This window comes from Dermacentor silvarum, chromosome 2 (assembly GCF_013339745.2).
Source record: "Dermacentor silvarum isolate Dsil-2018 chromosome 2, BIME_Dsil_1.4, whole genome shotgun sequence".
Classification (NCBI taxonomy): Eukaryota; Metazoa; Arthropoda; class Arachnida; order Ixodida; family Ixodidae; genus Dermacentor; species Dermacentor silvarum.
Genome location: NC_051155.1, coordinates 21,304,082 through 21,331,081, shown reverse-complemented (window position 1 = coordinate 21,331,081; position 27,000 = coordinate 21,304,082). Strand labels below are relative to the sequence as shown.

The 27,000-nt window shown below is 48.8% G+C and overlaps 2 protein-coding genes across 2 annotated transcripts in view; one reads left to right on the top strand and one right to left on the bottom strand.

The window, feature by feature from the left end:
- Positions 1-26,938, bottom strand: LOC125943383 (uncharacterized). The gene is made up of 5 exons (XM_049662673.1): positions 26,828-26,938; positions 15,142-15,216; positions 14,442-14,689; positions 3,620-3,693; positions 1-22 (listed from the first exon to the last, which is right to left on the bottom strand). Exons 3-5 carry the CDS (start codon positions 14,685-14,687, stop codon positions 1-3), a joined length of 342 nt encoding a protein of 113 aa, XP_049518630.1. The 5' UTR covers positions 14,688-14,689; positions 15,142-15,216; positions 26,828-26,938.
- Positions 20,966-27,000, top strand: part of LOC119439925 (putative phospholipase B-like 2) — a 158,259-nt gene continuing 152,224 nt past the window's right edge. Inside the window, exon 1 of the mRNA XM_037704892.2 lies at positions 20,966-21,213. Coding sequence (XP_037560820.2) covers positions 20,966-21,213 — 248 coding nt within the window. The remainder of the gene's footprint in view (positions 21,214-27,000) is intronic.

Genomic DNA, 27,000 nt, shown 5'->3' with positions numbered 1-27,000 from the left:
TCAGTGAGTGGTCGAGCGACAGCTGCGAAATATTTCACAAACCGACTGAAATAAGAGCAGAGCCCCACAAAACTCCGGACGTCTTTGGAAGACTGAGGTACAGGAAAAGCTGTTACTGCTCGAACCTTCTCCGGGTCGGGTTGTACTCCGAAAGCATCGACGAGATGGCCGAGCACTGTAATCTGTCGACGCCCGAAGTGGCACTTCGATGAGTTTAATTGGAGCCCAGCCTTGCGGAAGACGTCAAGGATAGCTGCGAGGCGCTCAAGGTGCGTCTCAAACGTAGGAGAAAACACAAGGACGTCGTTGAGGTAACAAAAGCAAGTTGACCATTTGAAACCTTGAAGCAGAGAGTCCAACATCCGTTCGAACGTGGCGGGGGCATTGCATAAACCAAACGACATAACCTTAAATTGGTAGAGGCCATCTGGAGTAACGAAAGCAGTCTTTTCTTGGTCTCGCTCATCGACGGAAATCTGCCAATAACCAGATCGAAGGCCAATGGACGAAAAGTATTTGGCACTGTGAAGACAATCAAGAGCGTCGTCAATTCGTGGTAACGGGTAAACGTCCTTTTTAGTGATTCGGTTTAGGTGGCGGTAATCAACACAGAAACGCCACGTGCCATCTTTCTTTTTGACGAGCACGACCGGCGACGCCCAAGGGCTCGACGAGGGCTCAACAATGCCTTTGGCGACCATCTTGTTGACTTCCTGCTGAATAACTTGCCGCTCTGCCGTGGACACGCGATACGGTCGCCGATGAATGGGAACAGCATCACCAGTGTTTATCCCATGCTTAACAAGGGACGTCTGACCAAGTGGGCGATTGTCAGTGTCGAATATGTCGCGATAGGAAATCAAAAGGCGATATAGGGCGGCTGCTTGGCCCGGGGCGAGGTCCGGAGCGACCATGGGACGTAATGGCCCATCGAGGTTCAAGGCATCCTGCGGGTAATCAGGAGGATCTGGAGACGCGTCGGCTGCAAAAGCAGTGACGTGGTCGTCTGTCACTGACCGGAGCGTGGCCACCGCTATGCCTTCAGGTAACACTTGCTTCGTCAAGCCAAAATTGACAACGGGGAGACACATCCGATTAGCGGCAAGGGTAACGACGGAGTGTGGCACAGAGATATCGCGCGCCAGGAGGGCATCACGAATAGGGGCGACGACATAGTCGCCATCAAGCACGGTTGCCGTTGAGGCCAATTCGACGAAGGTTAGGGCTTTTGGAGGTAACCGAACAAACGCTGTAGTGCATAGGGTGTTCGGTAGTTCGGGGCGAACGTCGGAAAGAAGAGGAAGCTCGAGGCACAGCGTACCGGTGGAACAGTCGATGAGGGCAGAATGCCTCGTCAGAAAGTCGAGCCCGAAGATTAGGTCATGAGGGCAACTGGTCAGCACGGAGAACAGGACTGGAACTTGGTGGCCAGCAATTCCTACGCGAGCAGTGCACATACCACAGACGGCAACAGTGGCGCCATTGGCGACGCGTACGGCTCGAATGACGGCAGGCGTAAGAACTTTTTCGAGGCGACGACATAGGTTAGCGCTCATTATGGACACTTGGGCTCCAGTATCAATCAATGCTGTCAACGGGATACCATCTACATCTACTTGAATTAGGTTCGTGTTCGCGAGGGGCGTCAACGGAGGATTTGGACCGGACGAACGTGATGCAGCACTACCTCCAAGAGCTGCATGGCCTAGTTTTCCGTCCGGCGGTGTGGCGAGGAAAAGCGGCGAGGTTGGGGTGACGGGGAGCGACGGCGTTGAGGCGACGGCGATCGCCCGGAGGAGCGGCTGTCAGGGACATCAGAAGTAGCCCAGGCAGCACGACAGCACTGGGCCAAGCATGGTCCAATGCTCGCAGAAATTGATACGAACTTTGGCCCAATCCTGGCATCATGGCAAAGTGCAACCCGATCCAAGGTCCACCCACTGTTCGAGCCATGATTGGCCGTACAGTTTGCCATTGTAGAATCCAATGTAGTTCAAGCATAGATCCAGTGCACAGCCATCCTGTATCCAGTCTTTCAAGAACATCCAGTGCTCTGCCATTCTGTATGCAACATGTTTCAAGAACATCCAGTGCTCAGCCATTCTGTATCCAACGTGTTCCAAGAATATCCAGTGCTGAGCCATTCTGTATCCAACGTGTTTCAAGAATACCCAGCGCTCAACCATTCTGTATCCAACGTGTATCAAGAATACCCAGTGCTTAGCCATTTTGTATCCAATGAGTTTCAAGCATAGCCTGTACTCAGCCATTCTGTTGCTTGTATGCTAGCTTACTGCCTATACAATTAGTAGCGAAGAAATTATGATGGAAATAAGTGCGGGAAGGAAACTTCCTGCAGACACACGCAAAGCGTAAACGAAAATATAATTTATTTAGTATACTATTTACAGTACTATTTACAATACAATTCTTGAACTGATGCAGGCATCAGTAGGGGTGCTCAGCTCCAGGGGCAGCAGCAGGAGGAGGGGCAGGGGCGGCAGGGGCTGCAGCAGGGGATGGAGCAGGGGCAGCAGCAGCCGGACAGGAGAGGCCGACGGTGGACTGCCAGGGACCTGAGGGCAAAGGTGGGGCAGGGAGAGGGCAGCAGTGGGCAGGCAATGATTCCTGCCCCGAAGGGAGGAATCATCGGGCTGCTCTGCTGCAAACGTTCCTGCGAAACGCCTCTTCCTGCACCACTGCTGTCCACAGACCCTGGCAACCACTTAATGAAGTCCTGTGCTTGTGTCAGGTCACCCCCCCCCCCCTTTCGCACAGATGACATCTGCCCACAAACATGCAAAGACCACAATTAGTACATACAGCATGCACCGTAAGGATCATCCAGAATAGAGCAGGCAAACACATTCAACAAAACAAAACCTTCAAGAGACTTAGTGAAACAAGTTGCTAAGTCTTTTGCACACAGTTTATCTGACAGAATTTGCAACCGCAGCCAACCTTATTGAATCGAGGTTCGCAGCATGCTCAGCGGCGAAATGCAGGATACGCAAAGTAATGCTGCGGATAATTAAATGCTATCGCCTTCCCCGCCATGAAAATTCTTGATCCATTTACAGGACCTTCATCCCTGTTGCCTTCGTTGACATTCCTGTTTTTCCACCCTAACATAGCGTTAACGTCATCACTGATGATCACACCATGTCTTTACTAACCGGGACATATTCAACTGTCTCACCCACTGATGCTAAACGTGTAAGCTGCCTGGTGTGATGCAATTCATCGGCATGCTCGTCAAGCAATTCACCTGAGCTGCCATTGGTGCTAGTGCAGAGCACACTTTCGCAATTTCTGCAAGGGCAGTGGTGACTGAGTATGTGGCTTTCATAGTAAAAAATGAAATCAGCCAACAGGGACACCCAACTTTCTTCGTTGTAGAAGTTGACAATTTATATTAAAGACACGATTTTGGCAAGGACAACCTCTTGTTATGCAAGCCATTTCGCTGTAGAGGAGTTCGGCTGTATACACAATACTTCAACAATGCAAAAGGATGACTGAGGAAGCTTTACCTGTGACTATCCGGCATAACTTCAAATTGATGACTGCCCTCTTCCCCTTCCTGCTATGAAGGATGTAAAGCACTTCGACGGGGTACGCCATTACAGCCTTCATGGCATACGATGCCACCTCGCGCAGTGACTTCCCTCCTATTTGCAGGAGGCGCTTGCGCTGCAAAAGCCAAAAATTGCCAGAGATGTGGAAATGAGCATTGTATGCGGCAATGTTTTCAAGTTGAAAAATCTACCCAATACTACAAGAATATAATTTATTGCCAAGTGAAGTGAATTTTTAGCTGAGTGCAAAGCAAAACATTTTTGCTGGAAGAGGTTTGTGACGCAATGCCCTTTCATTGTAAATGTGCTCTACAACACCTTAGCGTTACTGGAAGAAACATAAACACGAAGTGCATCAGGTCTTGTCTGTTCTGTGCATTTCATGTTTGTGTTTTATAACCCTTAGCACAGTATCTATGTTTCATAGTAACTACCTCTCCAAGCTTTCACTATCATTTGTAAGCGCACCAACTCTACTCCCATGCAAATTCTCAATGCATAATTAGTTAGTTATGTAAGGTTTTGTGGCGCAAAAGCAACTAAGGCTATGATGCGCCATGCACAGGTTGAAAATATATAATTTGATAAAAGTGCTTCAAGCAACAAAGATCATTTACTTTAAAATTTGTTTAAGAACCCTGTTTCATCTAAAAAGTTAAAAACATCGTCTAAAGATACAAGTGAATTTTCAGCTAGGATCAGGGATGGATGAAGTGGTGTTAGTGTTTTGTAAAGTTCATAAAAATATTTCTGTCTTTTTTCCTCCAACGCCGGACATGTTATTAAAATGTGATTCACAGTTAGGGATTCTTGGCAGTGATCACAAACCGTTTGTTGTTCATTTTTCAATAAAAAGTTATGTGTGAGATGTGTGTGTCCGATGCGAATGCGACATAGAATGACTTCCATGAAACGTTCCTGGTGATAAGATGTCTTCCACTCCTGTAGTATGGGTTTTACTATTTGTAGTTTGTTATTTACTTGGCAGCCCCACTCGTGTTGCCACTTTGAGGTGATCGCAGCACGGACCACCCGGACACAGTCCTTGAATGGAAGATTTATTTGTCTAATTTTGTTACAGGCTGTGAGTGCTGCACATTTGTCCGCCTTTTCATTTCCCAGGATTTCCACGTGACTTGCAACCCAACAGAGACGAATTATTTTAGCATGCTTTTCACATTTGCCGAGCATTCTCAGGATGCAGCCGAGAAAAGGTTCGCACTCTGATTTTCTATGGAGAGAATTAAGTGAACTAAGGGAATCTGTGTAGACAACCGCTTTTTTATAATCTTCTGTTACTATTTTTTCTAAGGCCATAAGCAGGGCATATACTTCGGCTGTAAAAACTGAAGCAGACTGTGGCAACCTAAGACAATTTTCCCAGCATTCCGATACAACTGCGCTTCCAACATGTTCATTTGTCTTGGAACCGTCAGTGTAAAACTCGGTGTAGTCATTGTATTTATTTTGTAATTCTAAGAAATCTTGCATTATGTGTTCAAGCGGTGTTTCTTTTTTCTTGTGGCATGTTAGGGTAAAATCGCAAAAATGTGCGAAATCATACCACGGGGGCAGTCTATTCGGTGTTTCGGCGACCTTGAGAGCCTCGCTCGGAACATTGTAGTTTTGGCACATATCTTCAAATCGAAGGATAAGTGGTCTCACGCTGTGTGGTTTGTTGGCATAGTGTATTCTGTTTGTGGTGTAGGTAGCAATAGTGTGGCATATATGATTGGGTAGAGCTGTGATTCTAAGCACGTATGAGATTGTGAGCAAAGCTCTTCGGTGCTCCAAACAGGGTTCGTTACTCTCGGCATACAGGCTTTCTATTGGGGAGGTCCTGTATGCGCCAGTTGCTAAGCGTAGTCCGTGGTTGTGTGTGGGATCAAGACGTTTGATGTATGACTGCCTTGCTGACCCATAAACTATGCAACCGTAGTCAAGAATGCTGCGAACGACAGAGCGGTAAATACGTAACAGGCACGTTCGATCGGCGCCCCAATGTTTACGTGATAGGACCTTCAGGATGTTAAGCGCTTTGTTTGCCTCAGTTTTTACGCTGTTAATGTGAGCGATGAAGTTTAATTTGCTATCAAAAATGATTCCTAAGAACTTTTGTTCGTGCTTAACCGGTAATGGGCTTTGGTTTATTTTGAGAACTGGGTCCGGGTATAGCCCCCTTTTTTGTGAAAACACGACTGCCACAGTTTTTTGTGTAGAAAAGCCAAATCCATTTTTATCGGCCCATTGCGTCAGCTTGTTTATTGTTATCTGGGTTTGCCTTTCGCATGTAGATATTCCCGAGGCACGGCATGCAATCTGAAGGTCGTCGACGTATAAAGAGTGCATAATGTTGGACGGTATAACCGAATTTATGGAATTCATCTTCACCACGAAAAGAGTGGTGCTTAATACGCAACCCTGTGGGACGCCATTTTCTTGAACAAAGACTCGGGACAGTGTTGCGCCCAGACGGACTTGAAATGTTCGGTTTGACAGAAAATCGGCCAGACAGTTCAGCATCCTGCCACGTATTCCTAGTGTAGCTAGATCTTGTAAAATGCCATACCTCCATGTGGTGTCGTAAGCTTTTTCCAGGTCGAAAAACACCGCTAGGCAGTGCTGTTTGTAAAGGAATGCCTCACGTATGGTATGTTCAAGACGGACAAGATGGTCAGTTGTTGAGCAGCCTTTCTTGTAACCACACTGGTGAGTATCGAGTAAGTTATCTGTTTCAAGAACGTATGTTAGCCTTATATTTATTATGCTTTCGTACGATTTTGCGAGACAACTTGTTAGTGCTATAGGTCTATAGCTGCTGGGAGTATTTGGTGACTTTCCCGCTTTTAAGAAGGGAACAATAATGGCCTTTTTCCACTCTGCAGGCATTTTACCGGTTTCCCAGATCATGTTGAAAAAACGCAACAAGGCCTCCACGGCTTTCTGGGACAGGTGGGCCAGCATAGTGTAATGTATTTTGTCAGGACCCGGTGCTGTTTTCTTACCCGAACAGATCACTCTGTTTATTTCATGGAGCGTTAAAGGGACATTAAACGGTCTGTCTGAACTTCCCGTTGTCGGGAGCTTTTGCTTTTCTGCGGACTGTTTGTGTTTAAGAAATGTTGCGGAATAGTTTGCCGAGCTAGATATAGTGTAGAAGTGTTGGCCTAATATGTCTGCTTGTTCCTGTAGACTTGTTTGCGTGCCTGGAGTTGAGAGTACGGGGATCGTGCAGGAAGCATAGTCGCCCCTAAACTTGTGAACCTGATCCCACATTCTCTTGGATGTTATTGAACTGTTAATCGATGAGATATAGTTTTTCCATGAATTTCGTTCTGCTTGCCTACGGATATACCTCGCCTTTGCTTTCGCCTTTTTGAATGATAACAGATTATCTTGGGTTGGGTACCTTCGGAAAATACCCCACGCTTTGTTTTGCAATTTTTTAGCTTCTGTGCATTCGTTTGTCCACCAGGGTTTTAGTTTTTTTCTTAAGAATCCTGAAGATTTGGGAATAGCCTCTTCCGCCGCAGCAACTATGCAAGTAGTAATCCTCTCATTCGCTTCGTCTATGCTTAGGTCATTTAAGATCAGTTTGTCTAGACTAGCTTTTTCGGTGAAGAGAGGCCAATTTGCAAGATGAAGTTTCCAACGGGGTGGTCTAGAAGGTAGGATAGGTAGCTTGGATGTTGGTTTTATGATTGCAGGCATATGGTCACTACCATAGGGATTATCTATAATACTCCAGTGGAAATCACTATAGAGAGACGGAGAGCACAGTGCTAGATCCAGACAGCTCATAGCTCCTGTGCTTGGAGAGCAGTAGGTTGCAGCACCGGTGTTTAAAAGGCATACGTCATTTGCAAGGATAAAATCTTCAAGTGTTTGTCCCCTGGTGTCGTTTGTTTTACTACCCCATAGCGTGTTATGTGCGTTAAAATCACCCGCGATTAAAAAAGGTTGAGGTAGCTGGTTTTGAAATAACTCTAGGTCTTTTACGGTAAAATGTGATTGTGGTGGAATGTATAGCGAACAAATGGTGATGGTTTTGTGCGCTAAAATGGTGACAGCAACAGCTTCTATGTGACTGTTAATGGTAACTTCTCTAGCTGCGATACCTGCCTGCAGAACAATGGCTACACACCCGAAAGCCGGCTCGCCTGGGTACGGTCGCGCCGTACCACAGTGAAGCCTTTTAAAAAATTTTTATGTTTTTCGCTAAGGTTTGTTTCCTGCAAGCACAAGGCCGCAGGAGAGAAGTTACTTAGCATGTCTTTGATGTCACCTAAGTTGCGTAATAGACCTCTGCAGTTCCAGTGGATAATAAAAGCCATTGTGAAACTGAAAGATAAAAAATTTCATTACGATTGAATAAGATATAAGGTGTTAGGTGACATGGATGTGGAGAAGGCTAATACAAAGGAGCAATAACCCTTAGGGTATCACTTTCTTAAATAGTGTGGTTATTGGGACTTTGTCCCTCTTTGCGCGCTCGAGAGAGCGCTTGTCCTTCGGCGTCAATGACACCGTGGTTTTTGCGTCGACCTCCATCGCTCTCTCAGAGGCGCTGGAGGATCGAGAGGTGGGCGCCGGGACACGTGTCTCGGGCCGTGGAGTTCGATTGAGTTTAGGGCCCAGCGGGACTGGCATCTGTGGGCCCTTCGAAGAGGATGGAGCAGCACTGGCTGCTGCCACCACGGGGGCAGGAGGGGTCACTGCGGTACCACTGTGCGTGGGCTCGGAGGACTCCCGAGGCCTCTGTGACGCTGCCCCCACCTGCGTCACTTCAGCATAACTTCTTCTAGAAAGATAAGACAGTCGCTTTCTTGCTTCATAGAACGAGATTTTTTCTTTCACAGTTAGTGCAATTACTTCCTTTTCTTTTTTCCAGCAAGGGCAGGACCGCGAGTAGGCTGGATGGTCCCCTTTGCAGTTGACACAGTGTAGAGAAGAAGTGCAATTGTCAGATTGATGGTCATTGGAACTGCATTTAGCACAGGTTGTTTGTCCTCGGCATGCGTGTGAAGCATGTCCAAACCTTTGACACTTGAAACATCGTCGGGGGTTCGGGATATATGGTCTGACATTTACTTTTACGTACCCTGCGTTTAGAGAGGTAGGCATTTCGCTTGTTCCAAAGGTGAGTATGACATGTTTTGTCGGAATTTCTTGATCATTTCTGCGGATGACAATCCTTTGTACTTTGGTCACGTTTTGTTCCTGGAAACCCTCCAGCAGTTCCTCATCGCTCAAACCAAGGAAGTCCTCCTCGGATATCACACCCCTGCTTGTATTTAGAGTTCTGTGGGCTGAAATTGTAACTGTGGCATCGCCAATACTGGTAAGTTCCGAGAGCTTTTGTACTTGGTCTTTGTCATTTAGTTCTAGGAGGAGGTCCCCGCTAGACATTTTTGAGGCTTTTTATGTCGGTCCAATTTTGTCTTTTAGGCACTTGGCCACCAGGAAAGGAGACAGTTTTCTCACGGGTGTGTTGTTCTCACTATGGACTACATGGTACTTGGGGAATGCTGGGGTGTTGCTCCGAAAGGAGAACTGGAATGTTGCTTCGGTGCGGCCTCTTTTCAGAGGCCGATCATAGACGACAGAGGTTTGCGCTGCCATAAGAAGGTGTATGTGTTCGGCAACAGCGCCGACCGCCCACCACGGAGCCCAACGAGGGGACGCGGCAGAGCTTGTACACAAGTCTGCACGACGCCAGTCGTACGCCGCTACTATAACCTAATATGGTGTACCCAAGGTAGGATAGCCACACAAGGTTAACCCTTGCCGCCAGCGAAAAAGGAAGTAAGTGGAAGAGAGTAGAAGACAGGAAAGACCAAAAGTGTGGGAGAGAGACGCAGATTTGAGGAGAGAGAGACAGGAAAAGGCGACTGCCGATTTCCTCCAGGAGGGTCAGTCTGGAGGTGCCGTCTATGTGAAGCAGAGGCCGAAGAGGTGTGTTGCCTCCGCCGGGGGGCCTTAAAGGTCCAATCACCCGGCATTGGCTCAACCCCCAGGATCCCCCTTTCCCCAGACACGGCTAAGCCGCGCACGGCTACACGCGGGAGGGTCCAACCCTCGTGTGCTCGGGTCCGTGGTGTCGCAACACACCAAACGCCTGCTGACGCAGACGCCCCTGCGGGGCAATGCATAATTAGAGGATGTGACATTGGAGTGCAGGAAAGCCAGATCTACACACGTGTGGCACAAAACAGCTTAAAGGCATACCGACATGATATTTTCAGACCTTCACATTTTGCGTTAAAGCGACAGACAACCAGTTCTTAAAGAGGTAGTTTTGTGGTAACCAAAAGTTAACCCTCAGCAATGTTTGCACCTGCAGCTTCGCAAATTGTGAAAGCAGCCTATCATTCTGCTTCACAGGAGTGAGTGCAACTGCAGTTAACTGCCTACATTTTGGACTTTTCAACCACTTTTGAAGATATAAAGCTGGTACAATGAGTTTGAATTGTCGTACAGACCTTCTTACATTTGTACAGCGTTCCCCCCCCCCAAATACACACCTACATCATGGCTGCCTGGCCCCCGTTATCATTATTCTGTCGATAGACTTACCAAGCCAACTCATCAAAAACAAAGGCAGTGCCACTTTCACTACAAACGAAGGCTTATCAGCATATTGTAAGGTAAAAAAAATTACAGAAAAATGTGGGCTGCATTTCAATACTAATAAGAATACCATGAAACCCATACAATAATAGAAAGCCATGTGATAGGCCTCTTATTCATGGTAAATAAGGAACAGTGTCCTGAAAGCGTAGGGAGACGTAGACACACCCCAAGTGCGGATTTTAAACTGGTAAGTTTATTGAATGAACGAGTTTATGAACAGTTGAACTGCACATACACCTGGAAGGCAGTGAACAATTTATGACATGTACTGGTGGTTAGATCTGGTGATACTAAACAATAATGAATTAACAAAAATAAAAACCATCGTGCTGCTCCGGTGTCACCGATTTGCGTGGTCTAAAAAGGAAATTTCTTCTAGGAAGACCATTGCAGGCTGACTAATGCAACCTGGTCCTGCTTTCTGTATTATATAGGCCTCGCAAATTTCATGCATCAATTGGTCTGTGAGGCGAAAAAGAATCTCGGTCCGACAGAATTCTGCAGTGCACTCGCAGTCATGGCAATGCATTGCGAAATGCAAGGCGCAAACAGTGCATTTTGGTGCTCCCTGAGGCCCACGTTTACACACTGCCCCGATTGTCCCACGTACACTCGGCCACAGGTGAGGGGGATGCTGTACACGATTGCAGTGGCGCAAGGCAAACACACCTGTTAGTGTGCCTTACAGGGCAGACGCTACCTACTTTCTTTCTGGCTGAAAAGAACAAAACAAATCTATGCCATGCCACGACCCCCCCCCCCCTTCAACCTGTGCGAACGATAGTGTATGTATGGCTAACGGCTTGCTTCTTGGTGCCGCATCTTTACTCTCCAAACTTTACTCTTCGCACAACCTTTCCTTAAGACGCCAATAGCATGCTGTCTTGTGGAAAGTTCGTGCAAGAATTGAAGCATGCTATGGACACTAGCATTCGCACAGGTTGAAGCAAAAAAAGGGGTGAGGGGGCGGGGGGGATCGTGGCATGGCATAGATTTTTTTCAGCCAGAAAGTGGGTAGCATCTGCGCAGCAGTTACAAAATGTGTGGAGAAAGGTACAAATGCAAAAAGAGTCTGCCCTGTAAGGCACACTAATATGCGTGTGCCTTGCGCCACGGCAATCGTGTACAGCAACCCCCTCACCTGTGGCCGAGTGTACGTGGGACAATCAGGGCGGTGTGTAAACGTGCGCCTCAGGGAGCACCAAAATGCACTGTTTGCGCCTCGCATTTGGCAATTCGGGTGCACTGCAGAATTCTCTCAGACCGAGATTCTTTTTCGCCACACAGACCAAATTGACTCATCAAATTTGCGAGGCCTATAGAATACAGAAAGCAGGACCAGGTTGCATTAGTCAGCCTACAATAGTCTTCCAAGAAAGAGAAATTTCCTTTTTAGACCCCGCAAATCGTTGACAGCCGAGCAGTGTGATGTTTTTTTTTTATTCATTCTTGTTTAGTATCACCTGATCTAACCACGAGTGCATGTCGTGAATTGTTCACTGCCTTGCAAGTGCATGCACAGCTCAAATGTTCATAAACTCGTTCATTCAATAAGTTTTCCAGTTGAAAGTCAGCACTTGTGGTGTGTCAAGTCTCCCTTCGTCTACGTTTTCAGTGCGCTGTTCCTTATTTACCATGAATCAATACCAAGTTCTTCCAGTTTTCCCTCCTCTTCAAGCCACTTATGCATCTTCATATTTTGCCATTAGGCGCGACAAGGGTCATTTTTCGCAACTTTTGGGGAAGAATCAAAAATATAAATCCACATTTAATGAGAAAAACATGGCTTATTTTAACCAGTAGGATAGGTCATTTTTGCACAAGTGGTTTTCTCAATTCATGTTCCGAGCAGTTGTCTGTCCCTTTACGTGAAGGTTCCGGACTCTAAAACCCCAGAAATATAGGTTTCGTTTCGCTTTCTCCCTCTCATAACATCATGGCACTGAAGGCAACCACGTAAGACATCGCAAGGTTTGACGCTTGCTTCGACTTGCTCGTCGAAAGGATGTTTCGGCTTCTACACAGAAGCCTTGTTCACTGACTATTATTGATTTCATTTAGCTACAACAGGCATATGGCCAGCGACTATGTCAGTGAACAAGGCTTCATGAGGAAGGCAGAACATATAAACCCTTCAACAACACTATTTTGGTCTGGATCACATTTATTGTGGGTTTAAACTGGGTGGGAAAAAGCATGTCAAAAAACAAAACGGATGGCAACCAAGGTGAAAAAACATTAAACAATGCTATTTCCCCTTCACGGGGGCCGTGTTCTCTATATGACCAGCATCTGTTTTTGCCATGAATGTTCAATGCAATGGTTCGAGCTGTTCGCAATTTGACCAACTTTCACAACCCTTGTCATTACGGCATGGAAAATGGGGCACCCCCATTACAATACCGTATTTACTCACATAATGAACGCACTTTTTTTCCTTTGAAAACTTGCGCAAGTTGGGGGGGGGGTGCGTTTATTATGCAGGGTAAAATTTTGAACGATTTGTTTTTCCACGTCCACCTCTAAAGAAAGCCGCAATTTCGTCCGCAAGGCGAACCATCGATTGCAATAGCAAATGCGCAGAGAGCTATACAAAGTAAAGATAGTAGTTCTATCGCCCGTATAAACTTCCAAAGTAATTTAACCAGCATGGTGTCAGCGCGCACAGGCAAACATGAACCAATCACACTCGATGACCGCGGACACTCACAGTCGAAATGCTGGTGTGAGGAAGCGCTGCAGCAACAGCGAGCGAAGTGACCTTCATGCCATGTATCACTTCAACGCAAACTGAGCGGCGATAACGGAGTACGCTCAAAAGTATAAGCTGCCGTCGCACCTAGACTCAGCCTCCGACGCAGATCGTTTTCAAGATAGGGCACGCCCGGCCGTGCAATGTGCAGTTGCTGTGCCGCCTCCCTCCCCTCCCAACGGCGCCATGCACACGACGAAATACGGCGCGTTTCTTACCCGCTTTCTTCCCTCCAACGCGGGATAAAGCCGCGATCATTGGCGCCGACTTCAAAAATGCACCTGGAGTGTCCATATGATGCTACCGCTATAAAAGTAGGAGACACACGGTACAATTCAGCGTCTGATACAATCGTACCCACTGAATGCCATATCGGACGCCGCATCGTACTGTGTCTCTCCTACTTCACGGCAGCAAGTTCAGGGTGTGTTTATTTCGCGGGAGAAAAAAAAATTTGAAATTTTGACGACGAAAGTTGGGGGTGCGTTCATTATGCGAGCGTGTCCATTACATAAGTAAATAGGGTATTTCACTTATTCAATATGAAGGGCATAAATTCTCTTACATAATCTAGAATAGTGGTAGATAAAACAAAGCACAGAAAAATCAGAGTAGTGGAATAAAAAGTAACAGGGGCCACAGGGTATGTGGGTTTACATTCTTAAAGTAATTGCTAGTGCTCTAGAAAATGCTTTGAACCAATGCATGAAACTGGATAGTTTAGGAGTTTGTTTCATGGGCTTGTAGCACAAGAAAAAAAAATGTTAGTGCAATGAGGCAATTCGACAACAGGTACACTAGACTTGCTGCAAATGTGGTTTTCATTACATATCCAACTGCAATGCAATTTTCAAACTCTATTGTTTAGAAAACAAAACTAGATTAAAATGAGGTAAATACAGCATATACAGAACATCATTGCACCCCTTTTCCTGTACTGTGTCCCACTTGTTGGCACTGCTATTTACCATTCACGATGTGCCAACTCGTCTAACAAAAAGAATTTATTCACAAGTGCTCTACATTGTGTCCTTCTATAGAAGGCTGCCACAGTTTGCATTTTATATCAGCAATAGATTTTTATTAACTTAACGATTTACTCCTGCTTGATGAATGTATCTCTACGGAGAGCTGTTGGAAATCACCGATTCAGCAAGCCACTGTGGTAGCTCAGTGCCTATGGCATTGCGGTGCTGAGCTCGAGGTCAAAGATTTGATTCTGGCAGTCAGGGTCACATTTCGATGAGGTCTCATTGCAAGAACACTAGTGTACGCTTAGATGCATGTTAAAGAAACTAAGGTCCAGTCCAAATATGTCATTAGAAACTATACAGCTGGGAACAAATTATTTCCATGAACTCTTTAGTGTGTGCGATGCAAAGTTCCTTACATAGAACCCACACCATGTTTCATGAAAAAGCACAGAACTTCCACATGTTACATAGCCTCATAATTACAAATAAAAGGGCAGTACAAACCAAGGTGGCAGCCACAACCTCATCCCGCACGGCTGCCTCTAATTCTTTAATATTGTCGGCAGGTAGCCGAGGAAGAACTGGAGGCACCGTCGACAAGGCAGGCTGAGACACTGCACGGGTCTTGTTGAGAGGCTCAGTTTCATCCAGCCTCTCAGACACGACCCGTACTTCATGCCTCAGCTGCTGCAGCTCATTCAGGACGTCCCTGTTCTGCTGCCGCACCTCCAGCTGCACCCGCAGCAGCATCGCTGAAACACAAAAATATTTACTTCACAGCAGAAGCGGTAGATTTATGGCCTATTTGGTTGTTTCAGAGCACTCTGGTAAATGCAAAGTATCAGGATGTGTACAGGTCTCCGTGACAAAAATTCATAGGTATTTAAAGACTTTAAAAGGTGCCTCCAGCAATAGAAGGAGAGGTGGAACCATTCTAATGTGTCCTAATGGGGAGTACCATATTTTCCGGTCTATAAGTAGCATCTTTTATAAGACTCAACCCCTCAAACCGGCAGCTTTTCCAGAAAAAAATGTTTGTTGCATGCACTTCGACTTGCCACTTTAGCCTGAAGCTGTCACCTCTAGCTTCCTGGTCAGCCCAGTTGGCAGAGCGACTGCTCTGTAAATGTAACCCTGCTCCAAGTTTGCCTTCCCCTTTCACATAAGCATGAGCATAAAAAAACAAAAAAACACTAGCAATTACCCGACAGCTCCGTGGTGTCCACAGCCAACTCGCATTCCGCCTTCTTGGCCCTCCTCTTTGCCTTGTCATAAGTGCCTTTGAACGAAGTAAAAATATTCAAAACAGATTATAATAGACACTAGAACGACAAGCAACCTGTTAAGCTGTGCAGGCTACGTTCAGCGAACAAATGTCATGAATAAGATATTTGCGACCTCTGTGAATGCCCACAGCAAACTGCGCAGACATTGTGAACAAGCTGGCACAGCTTTGATGACGTCAAAGTATCAGTGGTACAAGTTAACATAACTCAGGAACTGTAGAATGACACTAAAGAATTAGTTTGTCATTGTTTTTATATTCTTTGCAAGTTTTCAGTTGCACCCACCGCCACCAACAGTCAATGTTATGACATATCGGAGACAGTCAAGCACCTGCAAATCTCAATAAACAATGAATCATTTATTATTACAAACCCCTTTCAATGCAAAAATGCAGATTGCATTTGGTATAACTTGGGATCGCAGCATTCAAACTGGCCAAAAGGTGCAAGCCTCTTGGTGCACAGTTTTTAAAGTTACATGTTTAACAAACTATGCAACCTTCTAAGGCAGGTTTACACCTGCAAGATATCAGCCATAAAATGACAAGAGTGCTGTTAATATTCAAGCCATTGCTAATTTTACAGATGTAGGTATTGCAAGTTGGCGGGGAAAAATTATGCATAATAATAAACAGCGAAGGCTTGATTACTTTCCTGTATGTGCAACAATGGTGCTGTCAACAATAATTGCAACATTTTCCACAGCTATACCCCCAGAGTGCATCATACATAAACTTTAACTTAAAGAAAAAAAAGGGGGGGGGGAGGCAAACGAACTGTGTTGGTCCTGACCACCGTGGTCTTAAAGGGACACTAAAGAGAAAAGTACTTCTGCATCAGTAAATTACTGTTCAGTCTACACAAACAAAACAAAGTGCATGTTCTTTGGAGTTTGGTTGAAAAAGTGCTAGTTCATGATGCACGTCATCCAAGTAGCAAAGTAATGAGCCAACTTTTTATTTGTTCTAATTGTCAAGATGTTAATTTGGGAGATGAGCATCATAAGTGACACCAAAACAAACCGTTTCCAGCGAGGAACACATTGTGCGCTTATTTTTTCCGGCAATGAACCCCCCCACCCCATGAAATTTGAAAAAGATCATGTGCATGGAATTGCAGGGCCCTGAAACTGTCTTAGTGGGTAAGCAAGCTGGCCCTGTCATTGACAATAACATAAATATTCTTTACACAATGCACCAACAGCTCCCCAACAGCTCCTCGGAGCTGGTTTTGGCACGAAAAACCCTAGAAAGGACAGTTAACTTTCCCCGCTGAGACTGTTGGATGGCACAGCAACCTTTTGCACACGGGTGCATTGACGCATGCCTGTTTTCATACTTTGCAGGCTTCTCTCCACAAGAAAAAAAAACATGATGTGGACCCTGCTAGAAGCATGTCACTCTAATATATCATACAACTTCCTGATCAACACCCTAATAGATAGATGACTAAATTAAAAGAGTTAGCTATAACTAATTAGGTGCCAAGGGCTAATAAATTACTGGCCATTTCTCAACTGGACTCTGAATAACATGCACTTGGTTTTATTTGTGTAAAATTATCTGTGTATTTTTAAAGCTTGTTACATAACAGCTGGGACACTATACCATCAGGGTTTTTTTTTGTTACAGAGGGTAGTGGTCACAGGTACAAGGATTAGGTACAACACAATGTCATTCCTACTTATCCAATGTTAGCTGTTGCAATAATACGAGAAAAAAGAACCGTATTAATGCGACACAATATTAGGTCAAAACAAAAGGAAAGCGTGGTACAGTAATTGGTACATTTAGCATATGAGCACTTAATACAGCCATGAGACAGTGAAAGGGCTGCAACAATACATTGCAGTTACTGCCCTCATAAACTCATAATCTTGAACTTAAACTGTTTGAATGAGATGACAATACTACTCTTTTGATTTACTTGGTATAGCCTCCTGAGACCCGGACACAACAACGGGGCATAATCGCTCTTCAAGGTAGTTTTAATGCCTACTGTTATGTCATGAACTTAAAAAACAATTTTTGAAATTTGAATAGTGTAGCACCACTGTAGGATGACGTGACAGCGGCCGTACGAGCCGTGCCGTCGTCCCTACTCAAAATGGCGAAGGTGGTGAGCCGAGCGGTGGCTGCGACGACCAGCGTGGCTAGATGCTAGAACGACACTGCGCATGCCGAGCTTGCGCCTCGAGCACACGCTGTGCTTCTTAATTTTTCACTTCTTTGACAGCCGGCGCTAAGGCACCGGCTGACAGCGCCGACCGAAGGGCCCCGTGTTGCGGCGTCGGTGGGCGCTATAATACCACGGATAGATGCCAAAAGCTCCATCTACGTGAAAAAAATGCCTATCTCCATAATCTCCTCATGTTAGCTGTGGTAAAAACTGCATTTCATTGTTTAAACGCTGAGATGAAGATGGAACTACGGTGAAGTACATTGCCATATTGCTGCCGCGTACGGTATTTTCACGAAATCTCGGTGACTTCGAAATACGCCTCGAAGTCTTTCGGCTGTGTGGGACGACACAGAGGTTTAGACCAATTTATTGTCAAATTTCGCGAAAGCGGATGACAAGAATATGAGCAAACCACTTCGTTACAGTAGTTACACATGCACAGTACTTCACACCCAGAGTGAATATTTTGGGTAATCACTTCCGAGTAAATTTCGAAAAAATATGGAAGGCAATGTGCAATGTATTGTACAAGGGGTCTCAGGAGGATATACGAGTTCAAAGTACAAGTTTAACAGTCAGTTAAGACAGCCGAGCATAAGGTTAGCCGTGATATGTACGTCAAACTTCTACAGGGTGCTGAATAATTTCGCTGCACCTGTTCGAAAAAAGGTTTTGCACTCATCACTGCACTGTTCTTGCTCAAATTTTGCAGGACGATCACATTTTGGGGTCGCCTTCGTTCAGTATGACACTTACCACAGTTAATTGCCTGGTGTTTTTAGAAAAAAAGTGAGAATCTGCCTTCACTTGTGGGGATGTGACCTGCTGCAACGAGAGCACTAGCATAAACTTGTGTCGCTGCCTACTGGCAGCTGTAGAAAGCAGCTGGTCAGGGAGGTTTGCCACATGTTCCAGGAGTAGGCAACATGCGGCAAACCTCCCTGACCAGCTGCTTAACGAAACCTAACACCCATGAATTTTATATATGTATTGAAATTTCAGTCTCACGAAGAACAAAAATCGTCTGTGTGGAAACGCGACTGTCACGGATAAGCAATTGGTGCAAAAGTTAGGTGCAGAACTATTACTACTGACGTAAACCCCCTCATGACTTGCCGAGAAGCGTATTGACTGCTGCACATTATCTCATAATTTCTTCCTAAGGAAGCTGGCATGACACCAGAATCGCCGCGCGTATAAGGAGCCATTCTGCGCCTAGTCTGCGCGTCTAGTACGGGGCACGCTGCAATTGAGAAGTTTTTTTCTATGCACCGAATCTGTTTTAGAGGTTTTGCTAAAGATCCACGTGTGCCACAAGCGCTCCGCTATTTACATGCGCCGTTTGATTCATGTGGTCGATCCACTGCATAAGGCTGGAGCTTTCTGTGCAAGCATGCGAAATCGGCGGTTTCATTAGAGCATGTATCCTTTTGCACGAGGTACAATTAAGCTCGTCTCCCATGGAGAGCAAAGCTAGCGGAAGGCGGTGAAAGTTTACGCTAAGTTGTGAACAACACGTGGCTGAAGCGAAGTGTTACATGACCTCATATTGTGGCACTAAAGGCTCATTCACACCGGCGGCTTGAGGATGTCGCACGACCATTTGCGACTCGCGAACAAAAAGCGACCGAAGGCGACTGATGTTCACACCGGCAAGCTCGGCTGAGCCCGACCTGCAAGTCGCTATCCCGGACATTCTCGTTCTTCAGCGAGAATTCTAGGGATCTACGCAGTGAGCGCGCACTTCGCTGGCACTGTGTCAATTGGTTTCGCGTTCCGGCAACAGCCATGGATTTTGATTCGAGCGAACAGGAAGACGTCGTCGCTGTGCTAATGTGCTCCGCCGGGGTGTCAGCTGTGGCAGCGTCGAAACCTCCGAAGAAAACGCGACGCTCGTGGGTGCGCCCGTGCCTCCACTCGCGTGAAGTGACCGGCCACGCAAGCCGCCTCCTGCCCGAACTTTGTGCGCATGACAACGAGTATTATCGAGAGCAAGTTGTAATTTCTAGTTCGCATTGCGTGTTATTCGGTGCATAATATTAAAGCAAAGCTGTTCACCCGCTGTTCACCTTTGGGTGGCGTGCTCATCCAACGAACGGCAGCTGGAAAAAGGGTTTGTGCTGTGCTTTCATTTCCTGCTGTTTAGCTTCCAGCGAATGCGACCGCGTACATTCGACACGTTGCTGGAACTGCTGCGTCCCAGAATCACAAGACAAGACACCAATTACCGGCCTGTAGCCTGCATATCGTGACGCGGACATTGCATTTGGCGTGGATGACGACACACATCACTTTCGGCGCGGCGCTGATTGGTTGAGCAGCTTTGCGACCACGGTAGCGCGACTGAAAAATCGAGCAGTTGAGCGACTGGCCTAAAATGGTCGCTTTTCTCGAAAATGACCATTTGCGTCTGGTCGCTTTGCGACCAACTTGGTCGCGCGACCACTGTCAGTCGGCGGTGTGAATGAGCCTTAACACGCACCACTCGTACTGGACGAACAGGGAGCCATTAGGCCACGCCGAGCACTAAAGGAGTCTCTTAGATTATTTTTCAGGTGCTTTAATGTTCGCATAGAATCCACATGGCTTTGTTTGGCACCACCGCAGCAGTGACGTCGGAATGTCTCGCGAAAACGGCTAATTTATTTCCTGGCCGGCACGGTTGCGTGTAGACTCCGCTGCCCTAAACGATGCAGGAGATGAAGTGCTTGTGGCCGGGTAACACGCGCATAGATCTCGACAGACCTCATTCAAGATCTATTGTGTAGCTATATCGCGCAAGTCGTGCAGGAAATCTACGCCCAGCGTCTTTCTGCGCATCAAAAAAGTGGTCTAGTCAATGCCATTCCGGAGTATATAACATGCGCGCATGATTGAACTCATCTCGAGCGCACGTAGTACGCGAGCGATCGGCCAGCCACACGTGCGCTCGCTGCATATTTGGCACGCGCCATTATTAACTACGACGCTGCTTGTCCGCTGGCCGCTTCGCTCCTGCCCGTTTTCAGCGAAAGGTCAGGTTTTTCTTCCTTCTGGCACTCACCGTTTGTTGGACGTCTTCCGCGAACGTCTTCTGCTTCCGGACAGGCCAGAATTTCAGCCTGGGAGGCCTTAACCTTGCCTAAATCTCCCTATTTGCGGCGGGACTTGGCCGCCCAACTGGCTGATGGCCCGTACCCACTAGCGGGGCATGGCAGATGTTCGGCCTCCGGCTGCTGGGCTGCCGTCGAGGGATGGCCTCCTTCCGGCGGACGCCTCGCCACGCTCGAACGACTCTGTGTTTTCGTCGGACGGAGACCGCGTGCTGGCCGCCGTGGGTGGTGGGCTCCGTCCCGGGGGCGCGCCTGCTGATGCTGCTGCTGATCGTGGGGAACGGCCTGATGGCGTCGGCTTGCCCCCCTCTTCCGCTCGTAGCGTGGTGGATGAGCGTCGTTCCACCGCGCTGTGGAATGCGAAAAGCTGATCACGGACATTTTGTTCGACACGAATTGTAAAGTGACCAACAGCCACCGTTCCCAGATCCTCGGTCATCTTCGTCAGCTTGTGCAGGAATGTGCGGACATGCGGGCTGTGGCGGCGCGCCAGTGCGGCAGGGCGGATGAGCTCCGGGACCAGCTGGCACAGGCTCGCCTGGCTGGCTCTACGGTCCTACAACCAGCAGCCTCTTCTGGCCCGGCGGACTTAACGTACGCTGCGGTCGCCCGTGGCGGTCTTCGTCCTGCATTTCCGCCTAGGCCTGGTGCTGCCGCTGCTCAGGCAGCTATGCTCCCGGATGCTGCCCGTGCCGTCGCCGTTGGACCCCAGCAAAGGCGAGACCATGCGCATGCCATGTTTCTGACGCCCCTTGTACCCACGGGCACTACCGCTCAGGATATTAAACATATCTTAAAAACCAACGTCGACCCCGCACGCGAAAATCTCGGTGCCATTTCCGTGCACAAGACACCGCTTGGCCTCACGGTTTTGTCGGACGATCTCGCGTCAGTTCAAAAACTTAAAACGCTCATTGAACAGAACCCGGTCACTAACACCGCAATGTCGGTGCGCTTGGTACAACAGCGTAAGCCGCATGTTAAATTGACCTGGGTCGACCCTGATGTCCCGGCTGTAAATCTCGTGGCGCAGATTAACTCGCGCAACCCTGACCTCCGGCTGGACCCGTCCACTTGCGAGGTTCGAGTTTCATTCAGGGAGCGCTCGGGTAATTTCACCCACGTGGTGGCAGTGGATCGTCCTGCGTACCGGTCGCTCATGAGTCGCGGGCGAGGTTCCGTGGGTTGGACCTCGACTACGGTGGCGGAGGACGTGCACATACCCACGTGCACGTTCTGCGCTACTTATGGTCACGGCCGCCGTTCGTGCCCTGTTCGGCAGCATCCCGAGAGGGCGGTGTGCACGCGATAAGCGGGCCCGCACCTCGGTGAGCAGTGCACGGTGCGCATGGGGGATGCTGCTGTGTGCTGCAGCGAATGTCGCCGCGCGGGCCAACCCAGTTCTCATCCAACAGGGGATAAGGCCTGCCCTCTCCTGATGGCCAGGGTTGCGTGGTTGCGCGCTCGTACTGACTATGGTTAGTTTGCTTGTCCCGGCTTCCGTGGTGCGGCGCGGCGGTCTCCTCGTCCTCGCGGCTGCCGGGGGTATTGGGTCGCGCATGCGGCCATGCAGGAGTCTCCTCTTGGCGCCGTGGGGGTGTTGGGGATCACCGCGCCTTTATCCCCGTCTTCATCTCGGTGTTCCTCCTTCTTTCCTTCTTCTCCCTCTTGAGTGTTATCGCACCTCCTTCTGCCTCCTTCGTTCCACCTTTCTCATTCTTTCTGCCTTGGTGGGCCGTGAGGCTGGGATTTCTTGGGTTGCGGCCGAGGTTGATTGGCGTCGCGGGGTGGCTTGTCCTGTTTCGGTGTGCGCGCCGGCACTCTCTCGTCCGTGCTTCTCACCTGTCGGCACCACGTTCGTTGCCCTCAACCATGGCTGACGCCTCCCCGCTTCGCTTCCTACAGGCAAACCTCGCCAACACGCGTGATGCTACACGGCTGTTGGTGCAGCACATGGTTAAGGGCGACTTTTCGTTTGCACTGGTGTCTGACCCGCACACCCGCGACCACAAGATTCCCCATGTGCCCCGCGATATTACAGTGTTTCACTCGCGGGAGCACCCGCGTGTTGCTCTCCTTGCGTGGGCCCCTACATTCGATCTATTTCCCATATACGTATCGCAACTGGTCGTGGCCGTCAGGTGCGAGCGAGCCGCACTTTCGTTCGTACTCGTTGCTATTTATGCGCCGCCCCATCGCCCTCTCGATCCCTTTTTGGACGAACTGTGGCAGGTATTTTCTGCTGGCTTAGCGCGATCGTATATTATGGGGGGCGACTTCAATGCGAAGCATGCGCTGTGGGGGCCCGGGCCCGGAGACGTGCGCGGCGCGCAGCTCGGGCAGTTTGCCAACGCTAACGCCCTGCAAATACTCAACAGCCCCGCGTCGCTGCCCACTTTTGAGACGCCGTACGCTCGCTCACGGATCGACGTCACGTTGGCGTCTGTCTCTCTCGCGAGCGCGGGTTTCACTTGGCAGGTCTCCGACCGCGACAATCTTTCCGATCACCGTTACGTCGAATTTACCCTCTTCGCTGCAACGCGAAGTCTGGAGCGTGTCCTTACGAACTACGCAAGAGCCCAGATCCTCGAATCCCTACGATTGCATCCGTGGTTCGAGAGAGTTCACCACGCCTCTTTATCATCTGGGCATGCGCTCGATAGCGCGGTCGGGCATTTCTATGAGCTATATGAGGCGCTCCGTCGCCGCAACCTGCGTAAAGCTAAACCGCGTGGCGGCAAGGCAAATGCGTGGTGGAGCCCTCAGCTCGCTGAGGAGAGACTGCGTGTGCGCGCCATGCGTCGTCGCTTTCAACGGGCCCGCGACCCTGATCTGCGATCGTTTTACAGGACGCAATATGCGTCGGCTTTCGCAGCCTACAAGCAGCACATTCGTAGGGCCAAATACGCAGCGGATCACGCGCTTTGTCAGGATATGACGGCTCGCAACCTTTATGGTTCGCCGTTCAAACTGGCGTTTGAGAAATTACACTCCGCGACGCTCCTCCCTCCGCTTGAGACCTCGCCCAACGTCGTCACGTCATCGGTGTTGGCGTCTGCTTCACTGCTGTTGAGTGAGCATGTCGCGACGGATGACCCGAGTTGCGATACCCCCTTCCACGCACGACTTCGCGCGCTCGCGTGCTCTGATTACCCTCCCGTGCCTGACGATCACGCATTTACGCTCCCGGAGATCGAGCATGCGCTGTTTCGGGGCAACTTATGTTCGGCGCCGTGGTTGGGCGGGCTCACCGGCATGTTCGTTCGGAATCTGTTTCGTATTCACCCTTCCTTTTTTCTTCTTTTGTTTAATGCGGCCCTCTGCCTGGGACACTTTCCTACATCCTGGAAAGAGGGACGCATTATTTTCATTCCCAAACCTGGCCGGCCGCCTCATTTACCCTCTGCTTATCGGCCTATCGTGATGAACTCCATATTCGGCAAAGTACTGGAATGATTACTAAATTCCCGGCTTTACTTTTTTCTAAATTCTAATCACCTCCTTCACGATTCCCAATTTGGCTTTACACATGCCCGGAGTGCCCCTCTCGCCCTGTATGTCCTGAAGCAGCGCCTGCTCTCGCTCAAGGCATCAAAAACGCCCGCCGTTCTGATCGCCCTCGATTTTCAGGGCGCTTTCGATAGCGTGTGACACGCAGCGGTGCTGTTCTTTTTGCGCAGACACCGCTGTCTGGCCAACTTATACCACCTCTTGTGCTCTTTCCTCTCGGGACGGCGGGTGGTGTTCCGGGCGCGCGCGGGTGAGGTATCGGCTAGCCCGACGATCGGCAGTCCGCAGGGCTCCCCCATCAGCCCCTTACTGTGGAATTTGATCGTCCACTCTCTGCTCAGCCTTCCAATGCCGGACGGCGTGCACTTACATGCGTACGCGGACGACACCATTGTGCTGCTGTCTGGCACCTCGCGCCTGCAGCTGCAGGGTCTGGCAGAATCTGTCTTATCCTTGATTTGCAATTGGGCCCGGCAAAACAAGGTCAAAATTAGTCAGTCAAAATCTTTCTTTGTCTTCTTCAACAATGGGCATATTGGCACTTCCAAGAGGCGTCCGTCTATTCGTCTAGACGGCGCTTTTCTAAAACATCAAGATCACATTAAACTTCTCGGCGTGGTCTTGGATGATAAGCTTAATTTTCACGCCCATGTTGACTTTATCAAGACTAAAGCCGAGGTATTCGTTACTCGCTTGCTGAATTTCGTACGTCTGCATTACAGGCTACGTCCCGTCCTTTTACGACGCCTTTATAGACAGGTTCTGCTCCCTGCTGTTGCATACGCATCGCCGGTGTGGTGGCCCGCTTTCCCAACCTCGCACCTCACTGCCCGTGTGCAGTCGGTTCAGCGCTCGCTTCTGGTGGCGTTGACGGGCGCCTTCCACACAACTCGTACGTCGGCATTGCAGATCCTGGCCAACTGCCCACCACTCCCATTGGAGCTGGATCGCCTGAATGCCGAATTCTCATTATTCGTGTAGCGCCAGGTGACTCATTTCGCCAACGAGTCGTTTGACCCCCGCAACTTGGAACGCCCGTTCGACCCGTGGTCGCGCCATCCGCGGGAGCTGTGCCGATTCCGGTTCTACCGATTAACGCCCCAACAGGCCTCACGTGTGTGTGCCACGCCTGCGAACCACGTGTTCACGGACGGTTCATATACGAGCGTGCCTGCGGGCGCCGCTTTCGTGGCTTTTAACCCACGTGGTCGTCTATGCGCTGTCCGTAAATTCAAGATTATAAACGCGTCAGGCGCCTACAGCGCGGAGGTAGTCGCCTTCACTGAGGCGCTTCATTACCTCACCACGCTACAAACATCCACGCCGGTGCACATATACACCGATTGCCTTTCTTTACTCCTTGCCCTCTCAAACATCCGTGACGTTGACGCTCGTGTTGTCTACTGCAAGCGCGCGTTAACGTCGCAGAGCGCTGCCGGGCGCCATGTCTACTTGTACCACGTCCCGGGTCACCGCGGCGTCCTCGGAAACGAGCTCGCGGATTGCGCTGCTTTTTGAGCGGTCACCACGGGTCTTTTGCGGGAAGTTCGTATGTCAGTACGTTCGGTCCGGGCCCGTCTCCATCGCTTGTCTCGGAATGTGTGGCATGGCGTCTGGCAACGCGAGGGCGCCGGCACATCCCTGTATCAATGGCTCCCCAGCGTTCACGATATTCCTGAGTGGTGTCCTCCTCACCGCTCGCTGGTGCATCTCCTCACGGGTCACGAGCATTTTGTGCCCTCCTTATTCCGTTTCCGTCAGCACGCCAACAATCTGTGCGCGTGTGGGACGCAGTGTGAGGACTTATCCCACTACTTGCTGGCTTGTCCTCACACCGCACAGATTGTTGCTGAATTGCGTGGTGCGGTTCGGGTTGCTTCCATCACCCCACCTACTTACCCACTTTTACTGCGCTCGAGGAAAACCCGCGCATTACTTATTCGCCTTTCTCTTCTTATAGCTCGGTCAGCCCCCACCTCACCTCCCGCCCCAGCTGTTTTGCCCGACGCCTTTTAATTTTTTATCTCTTTCACTTTCATCTTCATATTTTCACATATTACTTTTGCATGGCTGTTTCTGGCCATCGCCACTGTTTATGCCAACTATGGCGGGGGGAACCCCGTGGCCGATGCCTTAAGCTGCATGCGTCATCGTCATCGTTTACTGTTCCCCCTTTCTACCCTCTTCCTGTGTTTTCTTTTCCTGTCTGTCATATTTCTTGCGTTTCTCTCTTGGTCTTTCCCTTTTCTCCTGTTTTTCTCTTCTTTTTCTATTTAGTCCTGCAGCCACCCATATGCCGCAGAGCTGCCCACCATCAACTGGCCGCCTCCTGCAGTTCCTGGCATCAGCAAGGCGCTGCCCCACGCGTGGCATTTCATGTGTCTTAATAAATGGGGTCGGGCGGTTTCCGTGGATCACTGCCGGGGACCTTTTTTTTTCTCTCTCTCTCTCCAGGAGCTTGTCTTGTTTTCTGCGTTCTGCCTTTTTACCACGTATTCACTGAGCGCCGGCACTTCGCCTTTCATAATCGACTGCTTTGTCTCCGAGACCATTTTTTTTCTCTTTTAATTGGCTTTCTTTAAATCTCTGTTTGGGTTGCTTCTGTAACCCCTTTTCATTTATTTCCTATTGGTCTTACACCTGCCATACCTCTTTGGTGGTGCGGGTTTGCGCCTTTTTATTTATTTTTTTTCCAACTCCGGGGCAAAGAAAAAGCCGTTAACTACGCAAATACTCGCACACGACGTTGACCCGTAAATGAGAATGCACATAGGGTACCATCACGACAAGAAAACTCTCGTATTAAAAAATGCATACTCACGCACACGTTGACTTCAGTCTCCTCGGTTACCACGTTGCGCACAAGGCAAGGCTGTCGTCGATGGCGATGGCGCAAATTCCGGGACGAAAGGAGAGAGAGGAAATCGAGGAACCGACGCTCTCTTTTTTTCTTTTTTTTGAGTCACCTCTCGAATCGCCAGTGCAAAAGTACAT

Coding starts and splice junctions, on each gene's coding strand:
- LOC125943383 (XM_049662673.1), bottom strand. CDS start 14,687: ATGCTGCTGCGGGTGCAGCTGGAGGTGCGGCAGCAGAACAGGGACGTC. Junction 3,694..14,441: donor AGGTTGTGGCTGCCACCTTG/GTTTGTACTGCC, acceptor TGGCTTTTGCAG/CGCAAGCGCCTCCTGCAAAT. Junction 23..3,619: donor GCCATGAAGGCTGTAATGGC/GTACCCCGTCGA, acceptor AATATTTCGCAG/CTGTCGCTCGACCACTCACT.